This window comes from Hippoglossus hippoglossus, chromosome 15 (genome assembly GCF_009819705.1).
Source record: "Hippoglossus hippoglossus isolate fHipHip1 chromosome 15, fHipHip1.pri, whole genome shotgun sequence".
In the NCBI taxonomy this organism is placed as follows: Eukaryota; Metazoa; Chordata; class Actinopteri; order Pleuronectiformes; family Pleuronectidae; genus Hippoglossus; species Hippoglossus hippoglossus.
The window spans coordinates 5,395,061-5,421,957 of NC_047165.1; the positions used below are offsets into that span (position 1 = coordinate 5,395,061).

The window sequence follows — 26,897 nt, forward strand, 5'->3', positions numbered from 1 at the left end:
ATGATATAAATGCCACAGTTTCAGGAGGCGGTGTACTTTAGAAACAAACCCATTGAGATATTGACACAGTTGAACCTTCAACTTCAGCTCTTTTTTTTGTGCCAGAACGAATCCATCTATTAAATATTCAAATTGTCACTTCCCTTTGTGCTTTCCAGCTTCATGTACGGGGAGCTCACAGACAAGGACACGACGGAGAAAGTGCGACTAACGTTCGAGAATTACGAGATGAACTCGTTTGAAATACTGATGTACAAGAAGAACAGTGAGTATCGACGCCGAATGTAAGAGAAGGAGAGAAATGTGCTGTTCCACTCTCTTGTCATGCAAATGTATTCACAGCCCGTGTAAGATACTGAGCCGAGTTCAAACACAGCCCAGAACATTTCTACCTCTGTAGAAATGTGCTAATTGGTTGAGAGCCAGACCAGAGGAAACCTTCCCCCGGAAAAATGCGACGCTGTGTTTGTTTCCTCTCACAGGTGTAACCTTCCATCTGCTTGCAGGTGGTGCAGGGAAACGGAACGTTTTTAAACTCTCCACAACGTTTCTCTTTTACTTAACACTGTGCTATCAAGATTTTCTGCTACGTGCACACTCACGCAGACCCAAAAAGTAACATTAAAGGTGTGTGTTGTTTTTTTTTCTGTACTTCCAGGGACGCCTGTTTGGTTTTTTGTGAAGATTGCGCCCATTCGAAACGAACAGGAGAAGGTGGTCCTGTTTCTGTGCACGTTCAGCGATATAACGGCCTTCAAACAGCCCATTGAAGACGATTCCTCCAAAGGTTAGAGTCGGCACATTTCCTTTGTTCAGCCTCATGCCCTCTGTCAGAAACGAAGCCTTTCTGACGCAGCGGAAGTTAATTCTACGTCCCGGAGATTAAAATAAGGGCATCGAATGATCTCCAGCTTTTTATATAGAGATCATCAAATGAGAGCGGCGGAGGAAATCACCATTCGACCTTGTGCGCTGTGCATCTGCTCCGACAAGTACCCAGTCAATCAAACACCCACCCACCCCATCACGGAGGTTATCAGCTCACAACACAAAGAAACAATTCATGTTTCCACTGAATAACTGCGTAACTGTTGAAGACGGCTGGAATAGAACATGACTGAGTGCAAAAGAGCAACTTTAAACACCCAGTGGTGGAAAACAAACAAACATCCTAGCATCAACAGGTAGCATCACAGCTGCAGGCATCAGTACAGACGCTCTTAGAGGCGACACAGCCTGCGGGCGACAATCACCAGCATGGGTCTGTGCTGCCGGAACAGAAAGTGGCTGCGGTTATTCCTTATTCCTATGAAGATATGAATAAATCACTGCTGCTGAAATAAAGGGGCCTGATATTGACAAAGCGAAACTCCACCACAGGAGCAGCAGATCAGCAAATGTTCATATGAGGTCATTCTGAAATAGTTTGGCTTTAACTTTGAGGAGAACTTCACAGATTCTACGCACTGAAATCTGTTATTAGATCTTGCATAATATGAGGGGAAGTTGTATAAAATCTTTTTTTTTGGCTCCAGTTGCGCGAAGTCTGATAAATGGTTTCAAATCACTCACTAATCAGTTGGGTGTGAAGACTTGAAGCTTGAAAATGAAATAGTTGGATCTCATCTCTACCTGAGGCTACTCGAGTTGCATTGTGGGTAATGAGGGCAGCAGATTTCCACAAGAAGCAGAATGCGTGGAATAAGAATTCTGATCTTTTTTTTAAATCGTCCATCTTGACTATGCCACAGGGGTGCAATGCTAAATCTGTGAACTTGCATTTGGTAATTCTTTATTGATCAGTATCATTAAAAGTTATTTATTTAAATTCAGAAGGTGATGAATTTAACAAGTAATGGAACAGGATATAAACTGGAATATAAACCCTCACAACCTAGAATCCAGAACCTGTAACGGCTTTTTGCAGCTTTAGAGAAACATATGAAAACAAGAAAAGGCCACTGCAGTTGTTATTAATCCACAGTAAAAATGTGCAGCGTCCCAGAAGAAGCCCAGTTCTCCTGCTAAAGGATGTTTTGACCTTTCAGTAGGTCCTGCACTCGGTATCACGCTGTGTCGACATGAAGCCACTGGACCCCAAAACATTTTTCTTTCCACTATGAGAACATTTTCCAGATGATACGAGTCAGACATCATCAACTAATCCGAACACAAACCTGAGGCTCTTTTTAAAGCTGGTGATGCAGAGGACATACTCAAGGTTTGAGAACTCCGGTTGCCAAGCAGTTTGTTTAAAAAAGAGAACAACACTTCAGACTATGTGAGTCTTATGAAGAATCCCCACGTGTTTAGAAAAACCTGCTGCAGCCCTGAAAACATCTCTAAATTTAAACCTAAAGCTTGTGCATATACCGTTTGTGTTTGTAATCCTCAGGCTGGGGGAAGTTTGCCCGACTGACTCGAGCTCTAACAAGCAGCAGAGGAGTCTTACAGCAGCTGCAGCCCACGGTCCACAAAGGAGAGAACGTCCACAAGCACTCGCGCTTAGCTGAGGTACAGACCCGTCACTGACTTCTGTTCACTTATAGAATCTAAAACACATTCCTCTGAGCCGTTACACTTTCCTGTGACATTTCTCTGCAGGTTCTGCAGCTTGGCTCAGATCTCCTCCCTCAGTACAAGCAGGAGACGCCCAAAACCCCCCCTCACATCATCCTGCACTACTGCCTCTTCAAGACCACATGGGACTGGGTCATCCTCATCCTCACCTTCTACACGGCCATCATGGTGCCGTACAACGTCTCCTTCAAGACCAAGCAGAACAACGTGACGTGGCTGGTGGTGGACAGCATCGTGGACGTCATCTTCCTGGTGGATATAGTTTTGAACTTCCACACCACGTTCGTCGGGCCCGCCGGCGAGGTCATCTCCGACCCGAAGCTGATTCGAATGAACTACCTGAAGACCTGGTTTGTCATCGACCTGCTGTCCTGTCTGCCGTACGACGTCATCAACGCCTTCGAGAACGTGGACGAGGTGAGTGCGGCGGCTCTGTGTGTCTGCGAGGGCGAGAAACTATTTGTTAATCATATTTCAAATCTTCACGCCGATCATCTGCATGTTCCAGATTCTCAAACGTGACCATTTTCTGTTTTTCTTTGTCTTACGTGATCTTAAATCAAATATTTTTGGGGTGTTAGACTGTTGGTCAGATTAAATAAGTCTGTGAAATTGTGATGGCTATTTGTCTGACAATTTATAGACGAAATCAAAAGTAATCAGCGGATGAATTGATGATTGACGGAGCTGAAGAGACATTTAATCAGCCGTTAGTTTATGAGTTGATTTATAGGTTAGTGGGCCTTGCTGTGTGGAGTCAGTTTCTACTCCGGCTTCCTCCCACAGTCCAAGGACATGCAGATTGGACTCCGGTTAACTGGAGACTATACATTGAGGTGTAAACATGAGTGTGAATGGTTGTTTGTCCCCGTGGGTCGGCCCTGTGATACACTGGCGACCTGGCCAGGCTTTACCCCCGCCTCTCGCCCAAGGTCGGCTGGGATTGGCCCAGGCTGCTTTCAGGGTCACTCCCCTCTGACCCTCACAGGATAAGTGGTGTAGATAATGGACGGATAGATTTGTAGTTAGTGATAGATAATTGTTGTGCGCTAATGAGAGCCCGACCAATATGGATTTTTGGTGGGTTGATGCTGATACCAATATTAGGGAGAAGAAAAAACCAAACAATATATCAGCAAATATAATGATATTTTACAGTTTAACTATAAACACTTAACTAGAAATAACAACACAACACAAACGCAACCAAATATATAGAACTTATAGAATCACAAACCTATATATGAGTCAGGGTTTAGTGCTTATGTGCAAAATGTACCTAATGAAAGTAACATCCCTCAATATTATCTGATTTATTCAACTCTTAAATATCAATGTTAGTATTCAAAGGTCCAGTACTGGTGTGTACTCAAAGATGCAGTAGTTTTGTGTGACTTCTAACAAATTTAAAAAATGCAGACTTGTTCTTTGCCTGCTCATGTTTTTTGTTTCCCCAGCAAACTGTGTTAAGATTGAAGAGCTGATCCCTTTGAACGGAGCTGGCAGGTTATTAGGTTTCCATGCAGGCACTCGACCACGTTTAATAACCACTGTAGCCGACATCAGATCCTGCTGCACTGGTTGTTGTTTTGTATGGTGACAGTGAAAAAGTGAGTTTGAGTGAGCAGCATAATAAAATGTCTGCGTGCGGATCTCCGGCAGGACGAGGAGGGTTTGGTGGAGTAACTGCGGCAGGATCTTGAGATAATTGGCACATTTTAATTGGGACTGGAGCGTTTACATTATTAAGCTGAGGCTCTCTCCTCAGAGCTCAGCTGTGTCACTAATGCGCCAAATCCACTGACACCTTATGGCAGCTGACAAAAGGATCAAGTCATGGGAAAACATGTGATTGTTGCTTTATCATTAAGTAGGATTATGCTAACATGAACCTTGAGCTGCTTTCGGACGTGCACTGAACTTCAGGTATTGTACAGAGGAGCCTCACATGTAGAAGATGCCAATGAAGACTTGGAGAGACAATGAGATTCAAAGGCTTTTGGTGATAAGGGCCGATAAACAAAAACATGTGGCCTCCGTGAACGACCTCAGGAACTCCTGCTGCTTTCTTCATATGTGAAAGGATATTTTTCAACCTTTTTGTTAATTTTAATTTGAAACAGATCAGGCATATTTAGTGGGCTGATATTTATGGTTTCAGACTATGTTTAATGGCTAATAAACCATTTAGGTTATCGGACCGCTCCCTTTTTTCTTTTACATTTAAGTATTCAGAACCTCATGTGTAAGATTGTTCGGCCTCGACGGAGGTTTGTGCTCGACTATGTAATACTCCAGTTTTATTTATGGGAACAAATGGCCTCTCAGATTGTAATCATGTTAAAATATTCTATATTTGCTGATGAAATCCAATCAGAAAACATCCAGCTGACGCTTACTTTACATCTTTAGAGCTTTATAGTGCAACTACAGCTTCTGAATCGGATCCAAATGCTCCTTTAAATCACTGATTTCCTTTCTCCGCCAGCACACACACACACACACACACACACACACACACACAGACACACAGACACACACACACACACACACACACACACACACACGCACACACACACGCACACGCGCACACGCACACACGCACACATACACATTGATTGATTAAATGGATCCCTGGGTTCCTGCACTTGCTGGTTTTTATTATATCAATGCATCACTGTGTGCGGACGCCTCCGTGTGCTTGAATGTGACGTGTCTCATGATGTGTGTGCGTGTTGTTGCAATGACGTGGTTGTGCAAAGTGCTGTGATGGCATTTAACCGCGCAGTGTGTCACACAGCGAGGGGCTCGGTGCATGTTGGCTCTCGGGGGCCGTCGGGCAGCACGTTCCCGTATGAGGGGACACGACGCGCTGGGGTAATACTTTAAAAAACAGGCTTGTTGGTCGGTGGTCAGCGAGGCTTGTATCTGCAGCTCCAGCATTTTTGTGCTTTCTAGTCTTTCAACACTTCAGCATCTGAAACGCTGACACGCGTCCGGAGCTAGAAGCAGTCAGGGGTCAGCAGGGCCAGAGAAACAAGGCAGAAGAAGAGAAAAGCAACGACTACAAAAGGACCAGACTGGTGTCTTTTAAAGTTTTCTGTTTGAGTTCAGGGGAAATTATTAACTCATCTGTTTAAATTCTATTTGTTGATTAAATGTGTGTTTGTTTTAATAAACAACAGAAGTTTCTCACTCAAATGCAGGTGAGTCCCTGATGACTCGAATGCTATCAATGCACGTCCTCTCTCTTAAAACGTGCAAAACGGATTTTTCTTAAAAGTTTGAAACTCGCATTCTTTACGCTACGGGTGAAAAATGATCTCATTAAATGTCACATTCATATTTATATTTTTTAAGACAGATTTTTGCTCCTCTGTAGTTTTAAACTCTTGGGATAAGAATGACAAACACATTCAAATCAGAGGTAGGACATTAAAACCAATACTCTACCTCCTACTCATCCTTGGACACAATGCACACACAATAAACTACATTAATGTATATTGGACTTTAATGATATTGCCAATGATTGAATATTACATTGCAACCTACGATAAGGTTTTGGACACGTTGTCTCTGAACCGACATCAGAACTTCCAGGATCATCTTCCGCTGCGTCTCTGCAACAACTCAGCGACTCCGATTCGCTGCAAACTGCTTTGAGGTGAATCCGTGGCCGCGGGTAAACGAGGGTTTGGTAAACAATTGCCCAACGTTACTAAAGCAGCAGCAGAACGTATTGCCACTGCTGCAGATCTTAACGACTGACATGAATAACTTTGATGGCTGTTTTCCCCAACAGGTTTTACAAACTGGGAAGTGGAAGATCATTAGCGAGGAGCGGCTGTCAAAGTTATTCTCGGCAAATCTTAAAATCATCACCTTGAGACTGAATCTCCGAGTTATCGTCTCATTTCATCTTCTAACGACCCAAACAACAGAGAATGATCCACTTCACGCTGTCGTCTGAGTGTTTGAGGCAAACAGCTGATTGTCTGCATGCTCCGGTCACTGCACATGTTTACAATCACAGAGAATGTTGGTTTCTTTTATGCTTCTTTTCATTTTAAAGCCTGATTATTGATTTTCTCATGTGTTTAATCCATCGCTTACCACTGATCAAGTGTCTTCTCTCTTACTTGTGCTTTTTCGTATTTGTTTTTCTTCTTTTTCATCCCTCTGTTCTGTTTGCATGGCCCCCCCCACCCCCTCCTCTTCCGCCTTTGTTCATGCATGGGACGCGATGGGAAGAATTGGAACCACCGAGCTGTCACTCAAGTAGGCTTCAGTTTGATCAGAATATGATGATGATGATGATGATGATGATGATGATGATGATGATGATGATGAACAGTTTTGTGTTTTTTCACTTTCACATGCACCACTGACAAACACACGTTTCCCTCCCATCAACGACCACATCTTTGCACACACACTTTCCACGTTTATCCTCGCGCCAGCATTTTAAGCGGCCGCGCGGTGCTCGATGAGAACGACGGCCGACGCATCAATGCAGGAAATAAATGTCACAAATGTCACCGCCAAAGCTTTTCACTGCCAGGAGACGACATCGATCAGATTGTGTTCCGCAGTTTGAGAATGAACAACAGCGTCATTAAAGTTGCATGAGGGCTGATGGCCAAAACGAGACTCACACCGCTGATGTGATTGCAGCCGCCCGATTCAGGCCCATTTAGCTTAGCTCAGACTTCTGTGGTTGGTTTCTGTGTTTACTGATTCAACAAGTAAGATGCATTGTGTTAGTTAATGAGGTTTTTGTAACAATTTAGAAACTTTTCAAAAACTGCTTCCCTCTGTTTCTGGTCTTCATGCCGAGCTGAGGCGAAGCCGCGGAGAGTCTCATCTCCCTCCTGATGCCAAAATGTTGAACTATTCCTTTAATGACGTATTTTTGTATTTTCCATATCTATTCAGCGTCGCACCTTTTCTCTCAACTCGTGTGTTTTGAGTCGAGCTGCAGCAGCAGAGCTCACCAGCACGACACTGCAGTGGTAATTGAATTGTGTTGGAGCTCAGGTCGGTAAAGTGATTTTAGTGAAGCCGAGGTGTCCGGCAGCTTGATCAGATCGAGTGACAGCGAGCGCTGCAGTTGTAGGTCTGCTCGCATTGCAGACCACAGCACATTAGCAAAATCAATACCCCTCCTGCCACACACACGCACACACGAACACGCACACACACACACACACGCACACTCACACGCACACACACACACACACACACACACACACACATACACACACACACACACACACACGCGCACACACACACACACACACACACACACACACACACACACACACACACACACACACGCAATAGCAGCAGAGAGCAGAGCAGACTGATGGGATTGCAGTTGTCTGTTTGAATCACTGAGTGGGTGTTTCACTGCACAGTTAAGCTGAGCAGACATTTAGCTGCTGGTTATGTAACGTATATATATATATATATATATATATATATATATATATGTGTGTGTTGTGGAATTTCATCACATTGCAGGTGAATGTATTTTAAAATCAACTCGGCGCATGTTCACACTGTTGTGTTGCTCTTGTGCTCGTATCACATCACCACAAAACAGGTTCATACACTCGTCTCCTGATTCTTTTAAAATGCTTTCCTGTCGTCACACTCACCAGAGGAATTCACTTTATGTTCACAGCTGATTTTATATGACGAAGAATATTATTTAGACTGAGGCAGATTCTTGTGAATCATTTAGTTTAATTGTAAATAACAAAAAAATACAACTATAATTCTTGCACCTATTTCTCTACATGAAGAGCCATCAAAGTTAATTTTATCCAGCAAGAGCTTAATTAATCCCAGTAGGAAGTCGCAGCGTTCAGCAACCAGTCACTCATGGATAATGAAACACAAACAACTTGAGGACACAGAGAGAGATAAAGATAGAAAAATGGAATAAAAGAAAAACATTAGTGAAACGTTTTAAAATTAGAAACTGAACTAAAAGAGTGATACTGTACTGCAAGTATATACTGGAGAGTATAATTGATAACACTTTCCATGTGGCATTAATATGCAGTACATGAACACACAATTATGTAGTTGTTAACAAATATAAATGTATATGTCAACACTTGTAACTCCTGTGGGCACCTATAACTTAATAAATGATAATATAGTACAAACCATATATAATTATATGCAATATGTCTATATATGAGAATTTATAAGTGATGTAATAAACACTTGTAAATATCCTCATAGTTATATGCTATGTATTAATATAGTATAAAGTTAAATGGGCCGTAGAGTGGTACTCTTTTTTATAATTAACATACTTGTATTTAAACTTTGTGCCTTTCTGTCTTTTATCGATGTTGTTTTTAAAGTCTGTCTCTTTCTCCTCTTTGGTTTTCCGCCGTAGGGCATCAGCAGTCTGTTCAGCTCCCTGAAGGTGGTCCGGCTCCTCCGTCTGGGTCGGGTCGCCCGTAAACTGGATCACTACATCGAGTACGGGGCGGCCGTGCTGGTCCTGCTGGTGTGTGTCTTCGGACTGGCTGCCCATTGGCTCGCCTGTATCTGGTACGTTCACTAATTCATCGTTACATTTCACTCTATAACTTTGATTAAACTTTCTCTTGGGCCGGAATTTTCTGTCCTAACAAACCCAGCAGACATCCTGGTTTTGCTTCTGAACCCGACACCAACCTGATGTTTTTTCCCGCATTTAAGGCACGTGACATGTAAGAAATCAAGTATATAGACAAGCCAACGTGACCAAACTCGACCTGAACCTCAAATATCATTTCAAAATGTTTGTCCACACCCAAATTCCCACCATTTTAAGTGTAATATATAGAATGTGTATCCTAGGCAGCATTTTTCACATTCAGTCTAACATCTGTTAAAGAGTAAAACAGACTCACATGAAATGAACACGTTGTGCTTGAGTGTGTGATTAATGAATCGCAGAGCCAGGTAATGTAATGAGGTCGTGGATTAACCTAATTAATGCATTAATTAGCTGTTGGTGTTTTTGTCACCACACACTTGTGCTCACGTGTTAAAACCTGTGTGTTTTTTCCTACTATAAAAACCTGCATGACAGAGTTACAGCGGGTTTCAAGAGAATTTGTTTTTTTCCTTCATTAATATGTAAATGTGTGGATCACGGGCCTCCGAAGTCTAATCAGATCAGCTCCTCTGCAGGGGGCAAGTGTGGTGGAGGCAATAAGTTCCCATCATGTTTGTTATGTTTGGAAATACACACACATCACGACAATACAATGACCTGCATACAAAAATATGTCTGATAGTGGATGATGGGTACAGATTTTTCCTTCGCAGACGCCCTCTCATGTTTATATATTATGTACAAATTAACCAAATACTCACATTTTCGTTTACACACATGAAGACAAACACAAGAGGCCATTTCAAATATTGTATGTTAATATGAGACCAACCGGGCTAATATTCATTATTTAAGCCTCCTGTGGGGTTCTCTCCCCCAGACAGTGTAATCAGACTATTTAATAAGGCTGCTGTTGCTTCAAAAACCACACAGCAGTAAAAATCAGCCCCTGTACCACTTCCCTCAGTGTGGTATCTGCGGTTGCCATGGTCACACTCGGAGTCATGGCGTCGTGTTGAGAAAAGTTGAACCACCGTCCACTCGGATGACAGCAGCGAATAGCCAGGCCCGCTCGCAGTAGCAGCAGCAGCAGGAGCAGCAGCAGGAGCAGCAGCAGGAGCAGCCGCCTCCCTCTCCGCTCGCCACGGACTAAAGGAAGCGGTTGTTGGTATTTGATAATCACCAGGGTATTGATAAGAAAATCTAAATCCCATCACACAGAAATCTGTTTAGTTTGTTGGTTTTCTTTTATTCCTCCTTTCCTCTTGGGTCGAGTTTTACCTCCCCGGGCGTCTAGAAAAGATTCAAACTAAGCCTTTTCCTCTTCTGTGTTCACAACTTCAACTGAAAACTTGAGCAAAATCAAAAAATGTTGCTGCATCATGACATTCACCAAATTTATATTCAAAAAGATTTGTATTCGTCTCCAAGGTTTTCCCCCAGGAAGCTAACTCAGAGGTTTCATAAACAACCAACTCAACAGGGTGTTGAACAAATTGGCTGTAGACTCCAAGTCTTGATTTAAAGTTATGGCACAAACTTCAGATATAAATTCTCCTCTCCTACAGAAAGGGGTTCTTGTGGTCAAGCTGTGTGAGATGCAGCTGCCTCATGATGCTTATTCGTGCTCCAGGTACAGCATCGGCGACTACGAGATCATCGATGAGGAGACCAACATCGTGCGCGAGGACAGCTGGCTCTACATCCTGGCGGTGTCGGCGGGCTCGCCGTACCGCTTCAACGCCAGCGGCTTAGGGAAGTGGGAGGGCGGGCCAAACAAGGACTCGGTCTACATCACCTCCCTGTACTTCACCATGACCAGCCTGACCAGCATCGGCTTCGGGAACATCGCCCCCACGACGGACGGGGAGAAGATCTTCGCCGTGGCCATGATGATGATTGGATGTGAGTGAAGGCGTCTCTCCTTCTCTCTAATGCTGCAAATACATGATATATGAGAAGTTTAACTATGCTCTTTACAACCACACTGCACCGAAGTAGGTGAATAAATGAATCATGGAGCCCCTGACGTCCAGAAAAAAAAAAAAACTTGATAATTAGTTGAGCAATGTTTCAAACTCTCTAACTCACCTGGGAAAATCTGCTCGGGTTGAATATAGTTCAATGTCAGAACTCCTCACTGACGGTTTTATTTCATCTACACCATCATGGGCCGGTCTTCTGAACAGTTTTCAGACTGAAAGCACTTTTGACTCATGCAACAAACAACACAGTCAAATACCACTTTCAGACACTGGACATTTACTGTGTTTACTCACCAAAGTGCACGGATTGTGATGTAAAGTGTGTTTAAAAACATCACAAAAACAACACAAAACTTTATTTTCTGTCTTTCACAAGCTCACATGGGATTGAATTGCTGTTACATCATCATGTGACAGACGTATTATACTTGACGTGTCGTTGTTTGGAGCAGCCGACCTAACAATTACCATGGTGACCAAAGAATCATGGTAATTTAAACGCTAACGAGCTGACGGGCTAACGGATGCTAATGGCCAGTGAGATCTTTTCCCGCCAATAAATCTTTATCAATAAAATGACAGTAAAATCTGGTAGTGTAGTCGCATGTTGGTCAGTTGTCACTTAGCTCAATATAAGTTGTAAAACCAAAACTTTTTGCCTGTTAGGAGGATGATTAATCTTTGTTAGCTTTATTTTCTCCTCCATTACGATTACATGTAGCCTCTGCTTTATTCATGTGACAGGACCAACTTAGTTAGAAATTGGAGCATCAGAATAGAAATGTCAGCAAAAGATGGTTAATTAGCTTCAGGTAAACACCGGCTGGGACTTGGAGCCTTAAAGTGCAGTTTTCACATGATGAAGCAGATGTCGACAGTAGCCTACATGTGTATATTCAGTTTTTTTCAGGGCAACAAAGTCCTTAGAACTGAGGCGGTGCAGAACAGACTTCAGTAAATTGTGATGTTCATACAATGTCTTCTCTTATATATCGACGCGGTAGAAGCTGTTACTCTCGGCAGCATCAGGCTCATTCCCTCGGTCTGTTGTGTGATACTGTGCTGAATTATTAAGATACGACTCAAACAAGTTTTTTTGTATTTCTGAAACGACTCCGAAAAAGCATCTAAACGAGCGTCTGTGGCCACTCGACGAGCCGTGAATCTAAAAAGTCACCAAATACACTCACATCTGAAATCTATTATTAAAATGACATTCAAATAATGATGCATAATGTCTATTAAAGTCAACTATTGTGGTTAACCCACACGCAGAATAAGCCACTTTTACATTAAACATGAATAATAGTGACTGAGATATATTTAATTTAACAAGACGTCTAATCGGCACAAAAAAAAAAAAGAGGTGGGTTTTCTCAGCGTGCCCTCCTTTCCACTTCCCTGTATTAAACATTTATAAGGTGTCTTCTGCTTGTGTGTCTCATAATGCAGCGTGCAGCGCGGCGCCATCATGTGTGACTGCACGCAGGCGGCAGCACCTCGGAGCAATAACTGACGCTGCCAGATCAATTTAGCACAGTGCTCCCTCTGCAATCACTCCTCACCTCCCTGCTACTTTTTTTCAGCCACAATCTCAACCCTGAGACGAGAGGATGCTTGCCCCCCCCCCCCCCCCCCCCCCCCACACACACACACACGCACACACACCCCCAGCCCCGGTCCTCCGCCCCTCTCTTACCTTTTGGCTGTTCAGGTTTATGAATATATTCTCGTGGGGGAACTGGTTAAAAGTCATCCGCAGGCTTGGATCTGTTTTAAATTTGTTATTGTGGGATACAAATCAACCTGAAGCGTAAATATCCAGAAAGCCTCGGGAGGATTGAGTTGTAGATGAAATCTACTGTAGTCCATGGCTGTTCTCTATGAAATATGGATGCCCTGATACTGTTCTATTTTTACCATCGTCAGTGGATCGGTGCTGGCAGTAGAAGATCACAGTGTGACGGGGGATTGGGGGGGGGGCTGGCACAGGGAAGCGTGGGAGGTACATATACAGTATGTCCTGTTTCTATAGCAACTGTTGGCCCGGGGGCCTGAGTTTCTGACAACTGTCTACGTTTAAAACGGGCCAGCTGCTGGATGCCGAGCGGAGCGGCGGCGGAGTTGTGCACGTCAGCAAGTAGAGGAGGAATGTTGGGGACGAGCTGAAGCTCCGCTCCGCAGGGACCGATTGAGTTTCCTTTGTGACAGCGTTTTTCTGCTTAATCAGACAAGTTAGCGTTTTGCAGTCAAGCTTGGAAGTAGTGGTCGTCCAGAAAACTTTGGCGACTTCAAAAACGCGGCGGTTGTCAAACCGTCTCTCTTCATCTGTCGACTTGCTGAGTTGGATGTCTGCGATTGTGCAGCGCTGAGACGATGCAACAAAACAAGAACATATCCCTCCTTTGTGTTTCGGGTGATAAAGAAAAATCGTACTGCAACGCCTGACAACATAGTAGTAGGAGTGAGCGATGGGGATGAAAGGATGAAAGTTGTGGCTCTCCTCGCCCTTGGGGAGTTTTGAGCGCTTTTTAATTAGTATTATTCCCAGTGCAGTTTTTCAACACTTTGATTGTGCACCGTGAAATAAACAAACACACACACACGCTCACAATCGCACACGCACAGGTTACTGTCATCATCTGAGGATAATTGAAATGTGTGGCTGGCATGCTTCCTCTCCATCCCTCCTAGCAGGGCTAATTAGGGCTCCATTGCCAAGAGAACACTGCTCCATACAGGGCAGACATCTGATGGCTTTGATCCACGCACACGCCAGCTGTTGCACCAGTTCAACTACCCATGCACCTCGTAGATGCACCGCTGTATTCTTTCTTTTGCCTTTTCTTTCATTGTGCTATCACAAGAAAAACATCCCGAGAATGGAGGCTTACACGCAATAAAAAGCTGTAATCATAGTTTTTCCCCTTTGGCACGAGATGTGTTGATTGTATTTATCTGGAAACGAGGAGAAGTAGCTGTTTATTTCCCACGTGATTGACCACGTTAAGTCTTATTTTGTCCGTCCTTGTAAACCAGGTTTTTATGTCCTTGAAAGTACCTGATTTCCGTGTTAAAGACTGTTCATGTTTAATTTAAAAATATCTGCAGTGTGACCCTGGACTATCAAAACCCACTGGATCATCTGAGAAAGGAATTTCTAAATCCTATAGCAAATGACGTTTTTGTCGATGCTCCCTCGAACTTTCAGTGTTTGAAAATGAAATGTCTCTTCTTTTCTCCAGCCCTGCTTTACGCCACCATCTTTGGTAACGTGACAACGATCTTCCAGCAGATGTACGCCAACACCAATCGTTACCACGAGATGCTCAACAGCGTCCGGGACTTCCTCAAGCTTTACCAGGTTCCCAAAGGCCTGAGCGAGAGAGTCATGGACTACATCGCCTCCACTTGGTCCATGTCCCGGGGGATAGACACCGAAAAGGTGCGTCACACGTCTTCTACAGCGCCGGAGTACTTGATTTCTGTCGTTTCTCTTTGGGCTGAAATATCTGTGTCACCTCTCAAGGATTTTATTATAATAATTGTTTAATTTTCTCAAAAATTCCACCATGAAGAAGACTGAGGTGAAATATCTGTGTCACCTAAAGGATTTTCTTTTTATTGATGTTACTTTTTGGTATTCGTATAAAATTATAAAGTTTGTTTTTTTTGGGGGGGGGGGCGATTCAGTGAAAACATGTAACAGACGATTATCCAAAGCAGACAATGGTTTGGCAATTTTTGGCAATTACCAGTCACCAGCAGGCGTCCGGCTGAACCCAGATGATGTTGAAAGGACGTGAACGTGTGAAAATTAAAACATTTAAAGCTGGAAGCGGTTTGATTGAACTGATCTCACTCTGGTTCATGTGAAGCCAGAAAGGTTTTTAATATCCCTGCATTCCAATTTCAATCCACCTTTCCAAACAATACAGTCACGTAAATAGAATAATGTTCCGCTTTAAACTAGAAATTTAGCTTTTAATAAAACAAGGATTTAGCTGTTAATGAAAATCCAACCGTGTCCCCCTCATTGTGTCCGTGTATCGTTCATGTGGCTTCAGGCGACTCTAAAGGCTCTAAAAATGGCTCCTAATCCCTCCCTGCTTGACATTCGTCTTCAAAGAGATTCGCTCTAAAGGCCGAGCCGTGCAACAGGCTGACATCCTGGTGATTAGATGCACTCGAACAAGATGCTGCCACTCAGTGACACTCAGCTGGACTGCTGACCTGCTCACAGCTTCCATGTGACCTTCACAGTAGAACAGCGTTCACAGACATATCTGGACACTTTCAGCTGTTCAGTGAAACCCCCCCCCCCCCCGAGCTACAGATAAAGAAAGGAGCTCCAGATCTGTTGTTTTTCATATAAAAATGTGTTTCTTGCGACAGTTAATTTATGCTTCGAGAACAATAACAGGAAGATACATTAGAATTTAATTGGAGGGTTTGGAGTACATGGTTTTGAAAGCGTATTAAACAAAATAAAACAAGTACACACTTAGTGTTTAGGCTGGATTTCACCAAGAAACATCCACTGATGATACTAAATTTAAAAAAAAGGGAAAAGTACAAACTGTTCCTAAACATTTCAACACTATTCAGCTGCGAAAATAATTTGTTTCACTTCTCTGAACTTCTCTGAAAAACAAAATCTCAAAATGATGCATATACTTTGAGGCAGGCTCTATATTAGGCTCAGCACTGAACAGCAGACATGGACGTTAGCGACGAGCTGGGGAGCATAGACGAGTATTTAGCAGCTTAAGCTCCACATATTTCCCAGAGGAGCTGGAAGAAACCAAAAAACAGAGCTAAAAGCGAGAGCTTCTGAATTCAAGTCCAATATTCTCTGAGTCCCAGTGAATAAAATCGTTTCTGCACAACTGCTTCCCTGTGCATGGCTATTAACAAGGCAGAGCGAGAGAGGAAATGATCTTATAGTTTCCCACAGAGTTGGATTCAAACTGGGGCAGCTGAGGGTTTGATAATCGAGATTTTCACAGTGAAAAACCCACGCAGTACATTCTCATGCGTGTTCGAGTTCAGCTCAGGCCACAAGTTACTGTCTCACCCTGACCAGGCCTGAGAGAGAATTAGCTGAGCCCGACCCTGAGCGAAGCCCGTCTGTCTTGGATCCTCACCTCTTCTCGCTGCTCTTGGATTTTCTTCCAGGTGCTGCAGATTTGCCCGAAGGACATGAGAGCCGATATTTGTGTTCATCTCAACCGGAAGGTTTTCAAAGAGCACCCGGCTTTCCGGCTGGCCAGTGACGGCTGCCTCAGAGCTCTGGCCATGGAGTTTCAAACCATCCACTGTGCTCCCGGCGACCTCATCTACCACGGTGGAGAGAGTGTGGACAGCCTCTGCTTCGTGGTGTCCGGATCTCTGGAGGTCATTCAGGATGATGAGGTGGTGGCCATCTTAGGTGAGTAGATCCTGGTGGTTTAAACGTGCATCTCGAAAGTACAGCCTGTGCTTTAATGAGAACTCAATCTAATCCCCTCTTTGACTCAGAGGATTTCATACATATTCTTGTGTGCTGAAGCAATTTCAAGAAACCAGGACTCTTGGGTCCAGTGATTTGTGTGAAGTCCTCAACATCTCTACCAGCAATAATCCTTTAAAATTAACAATTAACAGATGAAATAGGACTTTGAAATGGAAAGAACACAATCAAACTGTAGCAGGAGAGAAGTTCAGCTGCTGTCAGACACACGATGCGGATATATCTTCAGAATGATTTATTTAAATTAAAGGTGTGAACTTCGTACTGCAACATAAGTGATATTTGAGACCCTTTGAAGAAATCCACCACTTATGGTTATGTTATGATGAGGTCGTTAAAGGATCTGCTCCAGTTTTACAGAATATAAAGTTTGATTGTCCGAAGCTTTGAATTGATTTAATGTGACGGAGAATCAAATGTTGAAGATGCAGAGGTGCTGCTGTGGCGTCTTGCTCAGATCTGAATTTATGATCTCATCGTCAAACTGGCCTCCAGCACTGGTCAAACAAAGAGGGTTTCGCCTCACAACATTTTAGTGTGAGGAGACTTTTCTGTGTGGCAGCACTTTACAAACTCTGAGTGCAGAGCAGGCTGAGCTGTTTGGGGATCGTTTTCTGCTGAGTCATTAACTGAGGATTTGTCACAGACACTGAATCCTCTGTGAAACACGTGGAAAACAGTCGGCTCTTTTCAACTCGATCTACTAAACACATTTCATATTCAGAATGTTCACATAAGGCTTTGGAATCATCTCTGATGGCTCCTGTGTCCGATTTGACCAGAGTCCAGCTTTACTCTGTGAATTCTCAATGTGTTGCCGAGTTCTTAGTTGCTTTATGTCTTTTTATGATTCCTAAAATGTCCCAAAAAGTTTTAAATTGTCCATCACAGTTTCACTAACTTCAAAGTGACGTGTTCAGATTATTATCTGCAGTTCAAAACTCTGAGATATTTTCATTTAAATTACAATGAAAGCAGCGTATTGTCAGTTTGTGCTTTAAAAATGTGTAAAAGGATTCATTCAATATTATAAACTTCTGATCAATTTGCTCAAGGTCAACTAATTAATCCACCAATCATCCTAATCAGTATAATCCTCATATAATATTAAAGACAAAAATACAGGAGAACAATAAACCAAGGAGGCTTTGTGCAGTTTTAAATATATTAGAACATAAATAGTTAGAAAATAAATAAAAAGCTTTACAAAACACAAACTATGATATAATATAACAGCCATATTTTATTATGAAACTTAATGATTCAGCCTTTACATCTGTGATGCACCTGAACTGCAGCCGATGTTTATGACCTGCAGGTGGAAGACGTAGACATTAATTTATGACCCAAATCAACCAGCAGATAATTAGATGGGATGTTGGAGTGTGGTCAATCTGTCTCTAATGAAGGAAACCAACAGCAGCGGCAGCACGATGCTCCATCAACGTGTCAAAAACTAAGGAGATGATATTAGATTTCGGGAAGAATCCTACGGTCATCGCCCGGCTCGTAATGAATGATCCGGCTGTTGAGGTTGTGTAACAGTAAATAACTTGGCAGAGTAATTGATGACGAGCAGATCTTTGAGCTTCAGGTGGAAGCAGAACAGGGCTTTTACTTTTTATACCTTCATGAAACTGTCCTATTCTTGCTTTACTGAATCCATCCTCACATTCATCTTCATCAAAAATCAATTCAGACTGCAGGTTATTGTCAACGTGTGCAGGAAATAATCACAGACACGAATGATTTAACACATCGGGTCGCTGCCCATGTGCAGGACTAACGAGCTGCTCTCAGGAACCCACTGAACTCTGCAGATCCTCCAGACACTCAGGTGTGAGAGCAAACGTCAGAGTGAGAAACTCCAGAGTCAGTCCACTCGGGAAAAATCAGCAGAAAGTCCGAAGGCAAAAATTAAAAAGAACAAATAGAAAATACATATTTCAGGTTGAAAAGACTGTGCCATACAGACATATCAACAGCTATAGATTGAGGAAATAATGTATCTCTGCTGCCACTGGCCTTTTGAATAACTGTCACCTGCTGTACACACAATAAAACAATCTGTGGAGCAATAATCCAAAGATGATCCTTTTTCTAAACAAGGCCTAATTCAGCCTAGCACTTCCAAGGACCTTAGCGTCCGTAGCCCTATCGTCGATCACAGAATGTACAAAGTCAAAGTATTTAGCCCGTTTGCTCAGCGGAGGATTCACGGTTGGAGACGCTTTAAAGGCGACAAACAAGAGAGTGATCAATTCTCAGGGTTTGTCTATGCAAAATCCGGTTACACTTAAGGTTATGACTCTACACCGACAGATAAGCTATCACTCTTAAGGAACGCAGGGTTTTACAGGATTACGGTTGCTGGAGTTGTTATACTGGGCCAGTCCTTGCACAGTCCTAGGCTTGTAAGCGTCTTACTTCCTAGTGTTTCACAATGTTCAATCCGCTGTTCATGGCGGAAGACTCCTAGTGAGTCCTTCCCATTCCTCATTAAACACAGTTAAGGTGACCACCTACCCGTGGATACTCACCCTTCAGACAGACGTCTCTGGCGTAGACAAGCGTGGGTCCCAAGGAGGCAACTGGCTAGAAAGCTTTGTGACTGTTACAGCAAATTTATTTAGAAATGCAGAAGATACAGATTTTCCTGTGCTAACAAACTCTTAAGTCGAGTTCTATCACTTCAGTCCCTATTGGAGCACTTCGTGAAGTGCTCCAATAAGTTCTCTAAGTCTCGTAAGATACGAAAAGCATATGAGATGCACACAGAAGGAGAGCAGAGGGATAAGAGAATGGAAGGGGGCTGCTCAAAATATCACAGTGGTTATATTCTGTCTGTGGCCGGATGTCACGACCTAATGTGGTACAATTACTTTTCGATGCTCACACAACATGAGCAGGATGGAGTGCAGGGTCATACAAAGTGTACAAAATGTAAGCTAGAGTGCAGAGCAAAGGTCAAATGCTGTGCTATAATTCACACAGGATGTACGCTAGCGAGCAAAATAAAAGGAGAACAGGACATTTTTCACGGTGAAAGGTACCTTCCAACATGAATTGCACTTCTGCTTGTGGTTTTAAGAGCACACGTACATGGAACATAGTTTCACACCTAGCTCAGCCGTTTATGCAACAATACCCAACAATGTTAAATGACAATGTGAAAAGCTGCTAAAGTGAATTATCACTTTAATCTACGGCTCCCTGCGGCTCTACAGAACTTTACGATGACTTGAAGCTCATTATTGTTTCTGGTCGGCCACAACTTTACTGTTTTCATTCAATCTCGCTGCCTCATAATGTCATTTTTTTTTGGGCAGCATCTGGCAGCTGTTTTTAAAACCTTCTGTATCGGCTCAGCACCACACAGCCGGCAGGAGAAGGACTGAACCCCTGATATTCTCTGGAAGTTTTCTGGAGGGGCTGTTTGAGAACGCAGAAGTGTGAGTCAGTCGCTGCGAGCCCCTCCAGTTAAATGTCCGAGTGAGACCATGTGAGAATAGAGCAGGGAAATGTGTGCAATGGGTTGATCGTGTTAGATCATGAGAACCAGAACCTAGCACCAGACCAATTGCTCCCTAGTATTTATGAACCCAGTTTCTCTTCATAGAGCCGAGCTTGTTTATCGATACATAATAAGAATAAATCTCTCTCCTCGTCTTGGCCCGACTGGTTAAGTCCCAGGAGCATTTTCTTTTTAAAACCCCCTGCTTTTAATTTTCCAAATGATTGATTTAGTGAATAATTGATGGCATCCTCGAGCAGGACCAGTGACACCATCTTGGCTCTTTTTTTGTCAATACTGGTTCCTCTTGGCTACAATTACCAGACTGTCAGGTGGATAGCATTGACCTGGATCCGTAATGGAGCCTGAAGCCATTTAGAAGTTACCACTATGAGTCAAATTCTCATTAGCTGAATGGCACAGTAGAGCAGAAACAACGTGTAAAGTACAACTACAAACAAGACAGGATATCACGTACAATACAGGAGTTAATTAGACAAATACTACTACTGCCACAGTACAAATATACTGTAGAGTCGTTCTAAATGGGATTGATTTCTGTGACTCATGTTGAAATCAATGATAATTTGATTATTAGCTGCAATATCTTTAAAGTAACTGCTTCCTGTTCAGGTCGTCATCCAGTAAAACAAGTAATTAGATGTTTTCAGTAAAAACTAAATTAATGATTATATCATACAGTGTGAGAAGCTGTTCATTTACAAATTATATATTGAGTCATAATACTTATTACAAGATTAAACATGACTCACTGGTTTAGTCAGCTAAATTATCTTGTTATTGTCTGAATAGCTTTATTTATTTATTCTTTTATTTATTTAATTTGTATTGACATTTTCATTATGTCAATTATAAGACTTATAATTATATATATATATTTTTTAAGGATCTGTCGAGAGATTTTCTGCAGAAAAAAAGAGAAGGAGCAGAGACCAGGAGTAAAATTTAAAACTAACTATTATCAAGTTCCTGTTCCAAATACAAATGATGTTCAGATGAGCAGCATCAAAGTTATATTATCATATTGAGCAGTGGAGTAAGGAACGGGCCCCACATCTTATCAAAGAGATCCTCTCTCCCAGTCACACTTTAGATAATCTGCTCATAACCTGCGATTTCACTTGATGCCTCAATCCATTCTTTAAAAGTGGCAGATTCCCAGTGGCTCAGAGTTAATATACATCCTGTTAACATAATAAAAAGCGGCAAAATAGTCCCTGATGTCTCTGAATAGCTTTATTGATCATTTATCTTGTAAAATATTAATGTATATCATGTTTTATTAGAAAGTGATGCTAAAGTAACAAGTACATTCTCCTGGTCTTAATCCTTGTTCTGTCTCCGCAGGTAAAGGTGATGTATTCGGGGACGTGTTCTGGAAGGAGGTGACTCTGGCTCAAGCCTGCGCCAACGTGCGAGCTCTGACCTACTGTGACCTCCACGTCATCAAGCGCGACGCCCTGCAGAAGGTGCTGGAGTTCTACACGGCGTTCTCCAACCACTTCTCCAGAAATCTGCTGCTCACTTATAACCTGCGGAAAAGGGTGAGTGGCTCTTCAATTAGCCTGAAGACAAAACAGGTCACTGTTCGCTGACTTCACAACAACTGCAGTGTGTATGTTGCAAAGAGAAAACGATGGAAAATATCTAGATCTCTCCTCAACACTTTGACTTTCAGGAAGATTTATTGCAGAACTTCTTTTTTAAGTCTCTTTTCCCACATTGTTTATCTGCCGAGCCATTATTTTAAATAAGAGCTTGAACCTTTAGTGGACGTCCTGCATCCTGTTTTCATTCTGGTGCTGAGTCACAGTTGCTGTGCTGGTTTTGAACTGTGCTTCCCACAGATCATCTCGTAATGTGGGTGGACGAGTTCAGTGACCACTTTTCCTTCCACTCTTTCTCCCGAGAAACTTATTTCTGTCCGTTTGTTTCTAGTCCCGTTACAGAAACGGCCTTTTTCGAAATAAACTTTGCTTTCTTGCTCAGAGTCAGAAGAGAAGATTGAAAACCAGTCTCATGCCTGTTGGGTAAATATGAAGCTACAGCCAGGCAGCTGGTAGCTTAGCTTTAGCACAAAGACTGAAGCAGAGGGAATCAGCTGTAGCCTGAGGATTCAAGTTTATTTGTAAAGGTAAACTGTTCCAAAGCTCATGAGCAGCAACAGTAAACACATGATCCCCTTTAGCCTGTAGCCTCGAGCAAGGGAAGGAATGAGAACATGCAACATTTCCCATATAACAGCAAAGATTGAAGAATAGTTTAATAACGATTATGTGCATCGGAAATATTTTCTTCTTCTTTCTTGCACCATAAATAATCTCATGAGTCAAGACCCCCCCAAGACCCAACTTTTGCATCTTGCCGATGTGTTCACTTTTATCTGAGTAGGGTTTTGAAGGCAGAACTTTCAGAAGGAGATTTGAAGGAGTATTTTTATGTTTTAGTCTCAGTACTTCTACTTAATTAAAGGATCTTGGTACTTCTTCCACCTCTGATCATCTTCTCATGGACAAAAAAGGAAAAAAAGTATATTTCCCAAGTGAAATGAACTTATTCTACCCAGTTTTTCTTCATTCTTAAAATGCTGTTGATTTAACAATGTTGAAAAAAGTACATTTGCTAGTCTAATAACACAAATGTATTCGTATGAAAAAAAACACAAACTTGCTGCCACGCTTCATACATCACTTCCATTAAACCGTCACCATATGTAAAAGCCACTCTCACGTCCTTCATTGAGAACTAAACAGCTGTGATGTAGCTACCAATCATTAGCTCATTCATGGAGGTGAGGCGGCCCCGGAGAGCAGCGGTGAGATTGGATTGCCTGCGTATGAAGATCAGATCTCATCTGCTGCTCTAAACTCTCGAGTCACCGGGGCCTCGTACTGTCTGAATGTTGTACAGCAGGGAAATTCAGGGATTGGGTCTAAATGCTGCCTTCAGGAACCAAGCTGGTGAGGCTGTGTTTCGAACTTGAGAAAGAAAGGCAGCACACGTACAATATGTTCAAGTGGTTTGAGTTGAGAGAAGAGTGGAGCTGTGGGATGTCTTACCTTGTTATGATGAATGACTTTATGTGTATTGCTTTTCAGCAGATGACAAAGAGTGATCATAAAATAAACAATAAAAGTTAACACTCAGATAGTAGATACTTCATTTTTAAGACTGTGCTCCTTTTTTTATAAATAGACAAATACTTTGAATTGGGTTCCTTGAAAACCTGAAACATAATACATTCAGTCAAAGAAACAGTTTGACATTTAGGGAAATACGCTTAATTGCGAGTCCATAAAATCCAACAAGCTGAAATATAGTAGCTTCTTATAGACACTGTATATCTATACCAGCAAATATAACGACTGGCAAGTAACAACAAAAGACAGTGTAACTAGGTTTGAGGCCGTTTAGAAGCAGAGACACTTAAACAAAGTTTGTCCTCCACAAAACGTTGACAATTGTCTCGTATATTTGTCACAATTCTTTAGAAAAAGGAATTCAAAGGATTTGTATTCGAGATTGTTTGTTATGTGCATATTTAAAACACATTTTCATCTGATTTTGCATTAGAAGAGATGCGTAAACACAGATGTGATCCATATTTTCTCTCTCCAGATTGCAACTGATAACACTGTCTCAAAATGATCAAATTATCGCACATCATGCATTATTGATCGTACGTCGTACAGAGGGCAGAATTCTTCGTAATCATCGTACATCTGGCGACCCTGCTGCTCACATACGTCAACGTGCAGAAGGAAAAGTAAAATAGAGCTGCTCACGAGCTCAGCTGTCCATTAGCAGCTGTGTGGTGACGGAGCGAACAGTGTGTCTTCACCCTCTGAAGCCACGGGCAGGATGTGAACTTTCCCTCAGTGTTGTGGGAATAAGCTCATTAAAGTGACATTTACCAACCACACACATTCTGAGACATTGTCGCTGCACAGTGAGACAGACACACACCCGTTTCTTCACGACTCCATTCACACCTGACGTTGAAATGTGTTTCGTATCCAAATTGCACCTAAACAGGATTTTAATCACATTACAAACAAACAACAGAAAAGATAATTGCTGCAACGCTCGTTGGGTTTTCACCTCTAACTTTAAATTGTCTTGTAGATCGTCTTCCGAAAGATCAGTGATGTGAAACGTGAGGAAGAGGAGCGGCAGAGGCGTAAAAATGAAGCCCCTCTGAACCTGCCGCCGGATCACCCGGTACGAAAACTCTTCCAGCGCTTTCGACAGCAGAAGGAGGCTCGTTTGACGACAGACAAACCACAACCAGATGATCACGATATCGAAAAGGGCCCCATGTACGTGGACGTCCCGTTGGGGAAAACAGCCATTCCCACGAGCAGCATCGTCACGGTAACAGAGAGCCCAGCAACGCCCTCATCTTCAACGCCTTCATCTTCAACACCCTCCAAATGTCCTCCGTCAGACAAGGCCAAGCTACAGGTGCCAGCTCCCGTCTCTCTGGTCGGGGGCCGGCCTGCTGAACCAGTTAAAGCCAAAGGGTGGGGTCGTTTCAAGGAGTCCATGGCCAAACCCGACAACTGGAACAAAGTGTCTAAAGCCGAATCCATGGAGGTTTTGCCCGAACGGACAAAAGTGCACGAATCACAGACGTCTCTAAAAAAGACGGACTCGTGTGACAGCGGTATCACCAAAAGTGACCTGCGGCTGGACAAAGTGGGCGAGTTCCGCCTGACGCCCCAGGACCGCAGTCCCGTCCAGCCTCCGGAGACCCGGCACCCCTTCTATCCCATCCAAGAGCAAACGCTCCAGGCCTCGCTTCAGGAGCTCAAGCTGGAGCTGAAGGACGACCTCATGAGCCTGAACGTTCGCATGTCCGGCCTGGAGGTGCAACTGACAGAAGCCCTTCTGCTCCTCAAAGCGAGGCATTCGAGCGCCGGCTCCCCGCAGCATCTTTTTGACATCTCCAGACCTGCTTCACCGGAACTGGGCAAAGAGGATATCTTCTCTTGAAAGGATGTGCTGAGTCATCCGGCATCAGTTTTCTGTAAACTCAGCTAGAATCCAGTGACTTGGATTGCTGAGGCTGCACTGGGTGCAACCGTTTAGATTAGGCCTCAGCGTGGTCTCTAAGATCCACCGGCCTGTATTGTAGGGGGTCGTACCTGTTGGCTACTGAGGGACCGTCGGGTTGAGGTCAAGGGCCAGATTTGGGCGTCGTAACACTGAGCACTCAGGGGTTAAAAACTGAAAATGCTTGTATATAAGTTCGATTTATTTTTCCATTGCACTCTAATGGTAAAATATAGCTTGAGTGGTATGAATTTAGCTTGAGTCCAAAAACCTGGTTGAGGTTTGTCGAGAACTTTGTCGTATCCCTGTCGGAAGGCTCTAATAGAAACAGCATGACCCACTGGTTTATTATTTGTACGAGATTCCTTGCATGTCACATAAAGTAGACGTGTGCCTCAAATTGCAGATGGCGCATATTTTATTAATCGAGGCCGCGCGTCGAGTCATTTGCATTATTTCACAGCGACAGTGGAGAGGGGACGGTTTCTTTTGCAGATGTCGAAACAGTCTCCGAGTCATTTCCTCCAGCGATTGATGAATTCTCTTATTATATCATCTGCCAGGATCATAATGAATTATACAACAGATAACTCCGGCCAAGCAATCTGATTTTTTCAAAGACATCTCTCAGCAAAGCTTATCATTTCCATAAACCAGTGGATAAAACTGCTCCATGAGAAAACGGAATGCAATTTTAACTTGTGTGGCAGCCGTCAGTTATCTCCTCTGCAATCTTGTCATTCTCTTATATAAACACTACAGCGGGTGATATATATCTTTCTCTATATATATATATAAGTATATGTATTGTATGGCAGCCATGCATCTTAGCTTTGGTGATGCAGAATTAGGTGATGCGGGTGCCGCTGCTGCTGCTGCCCCTTATTTAACAAACTGACATGAACTTAGTAAGGAATGCATTTTCTGCATCATGTTTCTGAAAAAGAATTTATTTATGTATTAAAATAAAACGAGCTGTCAAAGAGTCATCAGAGGTTTGTTCTTGGAAGCAAACCGAGATATGTGGACTGATGAGTTCTGCCTTTTGATGGCCACTGAGGTACGTTTACACCCGTTAGCATGCACGAGTTAATATGTAAAGAAAACATCATCCCGTCACAATATGAGATTCAAACTAAGAGTCAAAGATCAAAAGTGTGAAAGTGTTTGATGCAGTCACTGATTTCTTTGTCTTCAAACTGGGAGAAAACCACATGAACACAACTTCAATATTATCTTTTCATTTCCTGATTATTTCTCGATTAATCAATCACAACCACTTCACTGAGCCTTAGGGGACGTCCTCAAATTGCTTAATTTGTCTGATCATCAGTTGAAAGTTATTTAATTTACTCAGTGAGTCCTCACATATGAGAAACTACAACCAAAGGTTTGGTGAAGAATTATTGGATTAAAATGTAGTTGCTGATTCATTTTGTTTTTATTGATCCTGATAAATTAATTTATAGAAAGAAATGCAAACTTTCATGTAACTTAATTACTCAAGAATGTATAAAAACATAATTCTAATTTATTTTATCTTCCCCATGCATCAAAAATACAGAGAAATCCAGTCAAAAATAAACTAATTAAATGTTTAAG

General features: G+C 42.6%; 1 protein-coding gene across 4 annotated transcripts in view; it reads left to right on the forward strand.

Moving 5' to 3' along the window:
• The window catches only part of kcnh1a (potassium voltage-gated channel, subfamily H (eag-related), member 1a), a 35,790-nt gene extending 9,309 nt beyond the window's left edge, over positions 1–26,481 (forward strand). For 2 of the 4 annotated variants that reach the window (XM_034608604.1, XM_034608605.1), the window contains 11 exons: positions 159–265; positions 659–787; positions 2,396–2,514; positions 2,605–2,997; positions 6,835–6,861; positions 8,999–9,156; positions 10,842–11,113; positions 14,439–14,638; positions 16,372–16,624; positions 21,588–21,784; positions 24,366–26,481. In XM_034608604.1, the coding sequence (XP_034464495.1) occupies positions 159–265; positions 659–787; positions 2,396–2,514; positions 2,605–2,997; positions 6,835–6,861; positions 8,999–9,156; positions 10,842–11,113; positions 14,439–14,638; positions 16,372–16,624; positions 21,588–21,784; positions 24,366–25,235 (2,725 nt within the window). In that variant the 3' untranslated portion in view covers positions 25,236–26,481. The remainder of the gene's footprint in view (positions 1–158; positions 266–658; positions 788–2,395; positions 2,515–2,604; positions 2,998–6,834; positions 6,862–8,998; positions 9,157–10,841; positions 11,114–14,438; positions 14,639–16,371; positions 16,625–21,587; positions 21,785–24,365) is intronic. The other 2 variants (XM_034608606.1, XM_034608607.1) reach the window with 1 other exon arrangement.
• The last annotated feature ends 416 nt before the right edge of the window (positions 26,482–26,897 follow it).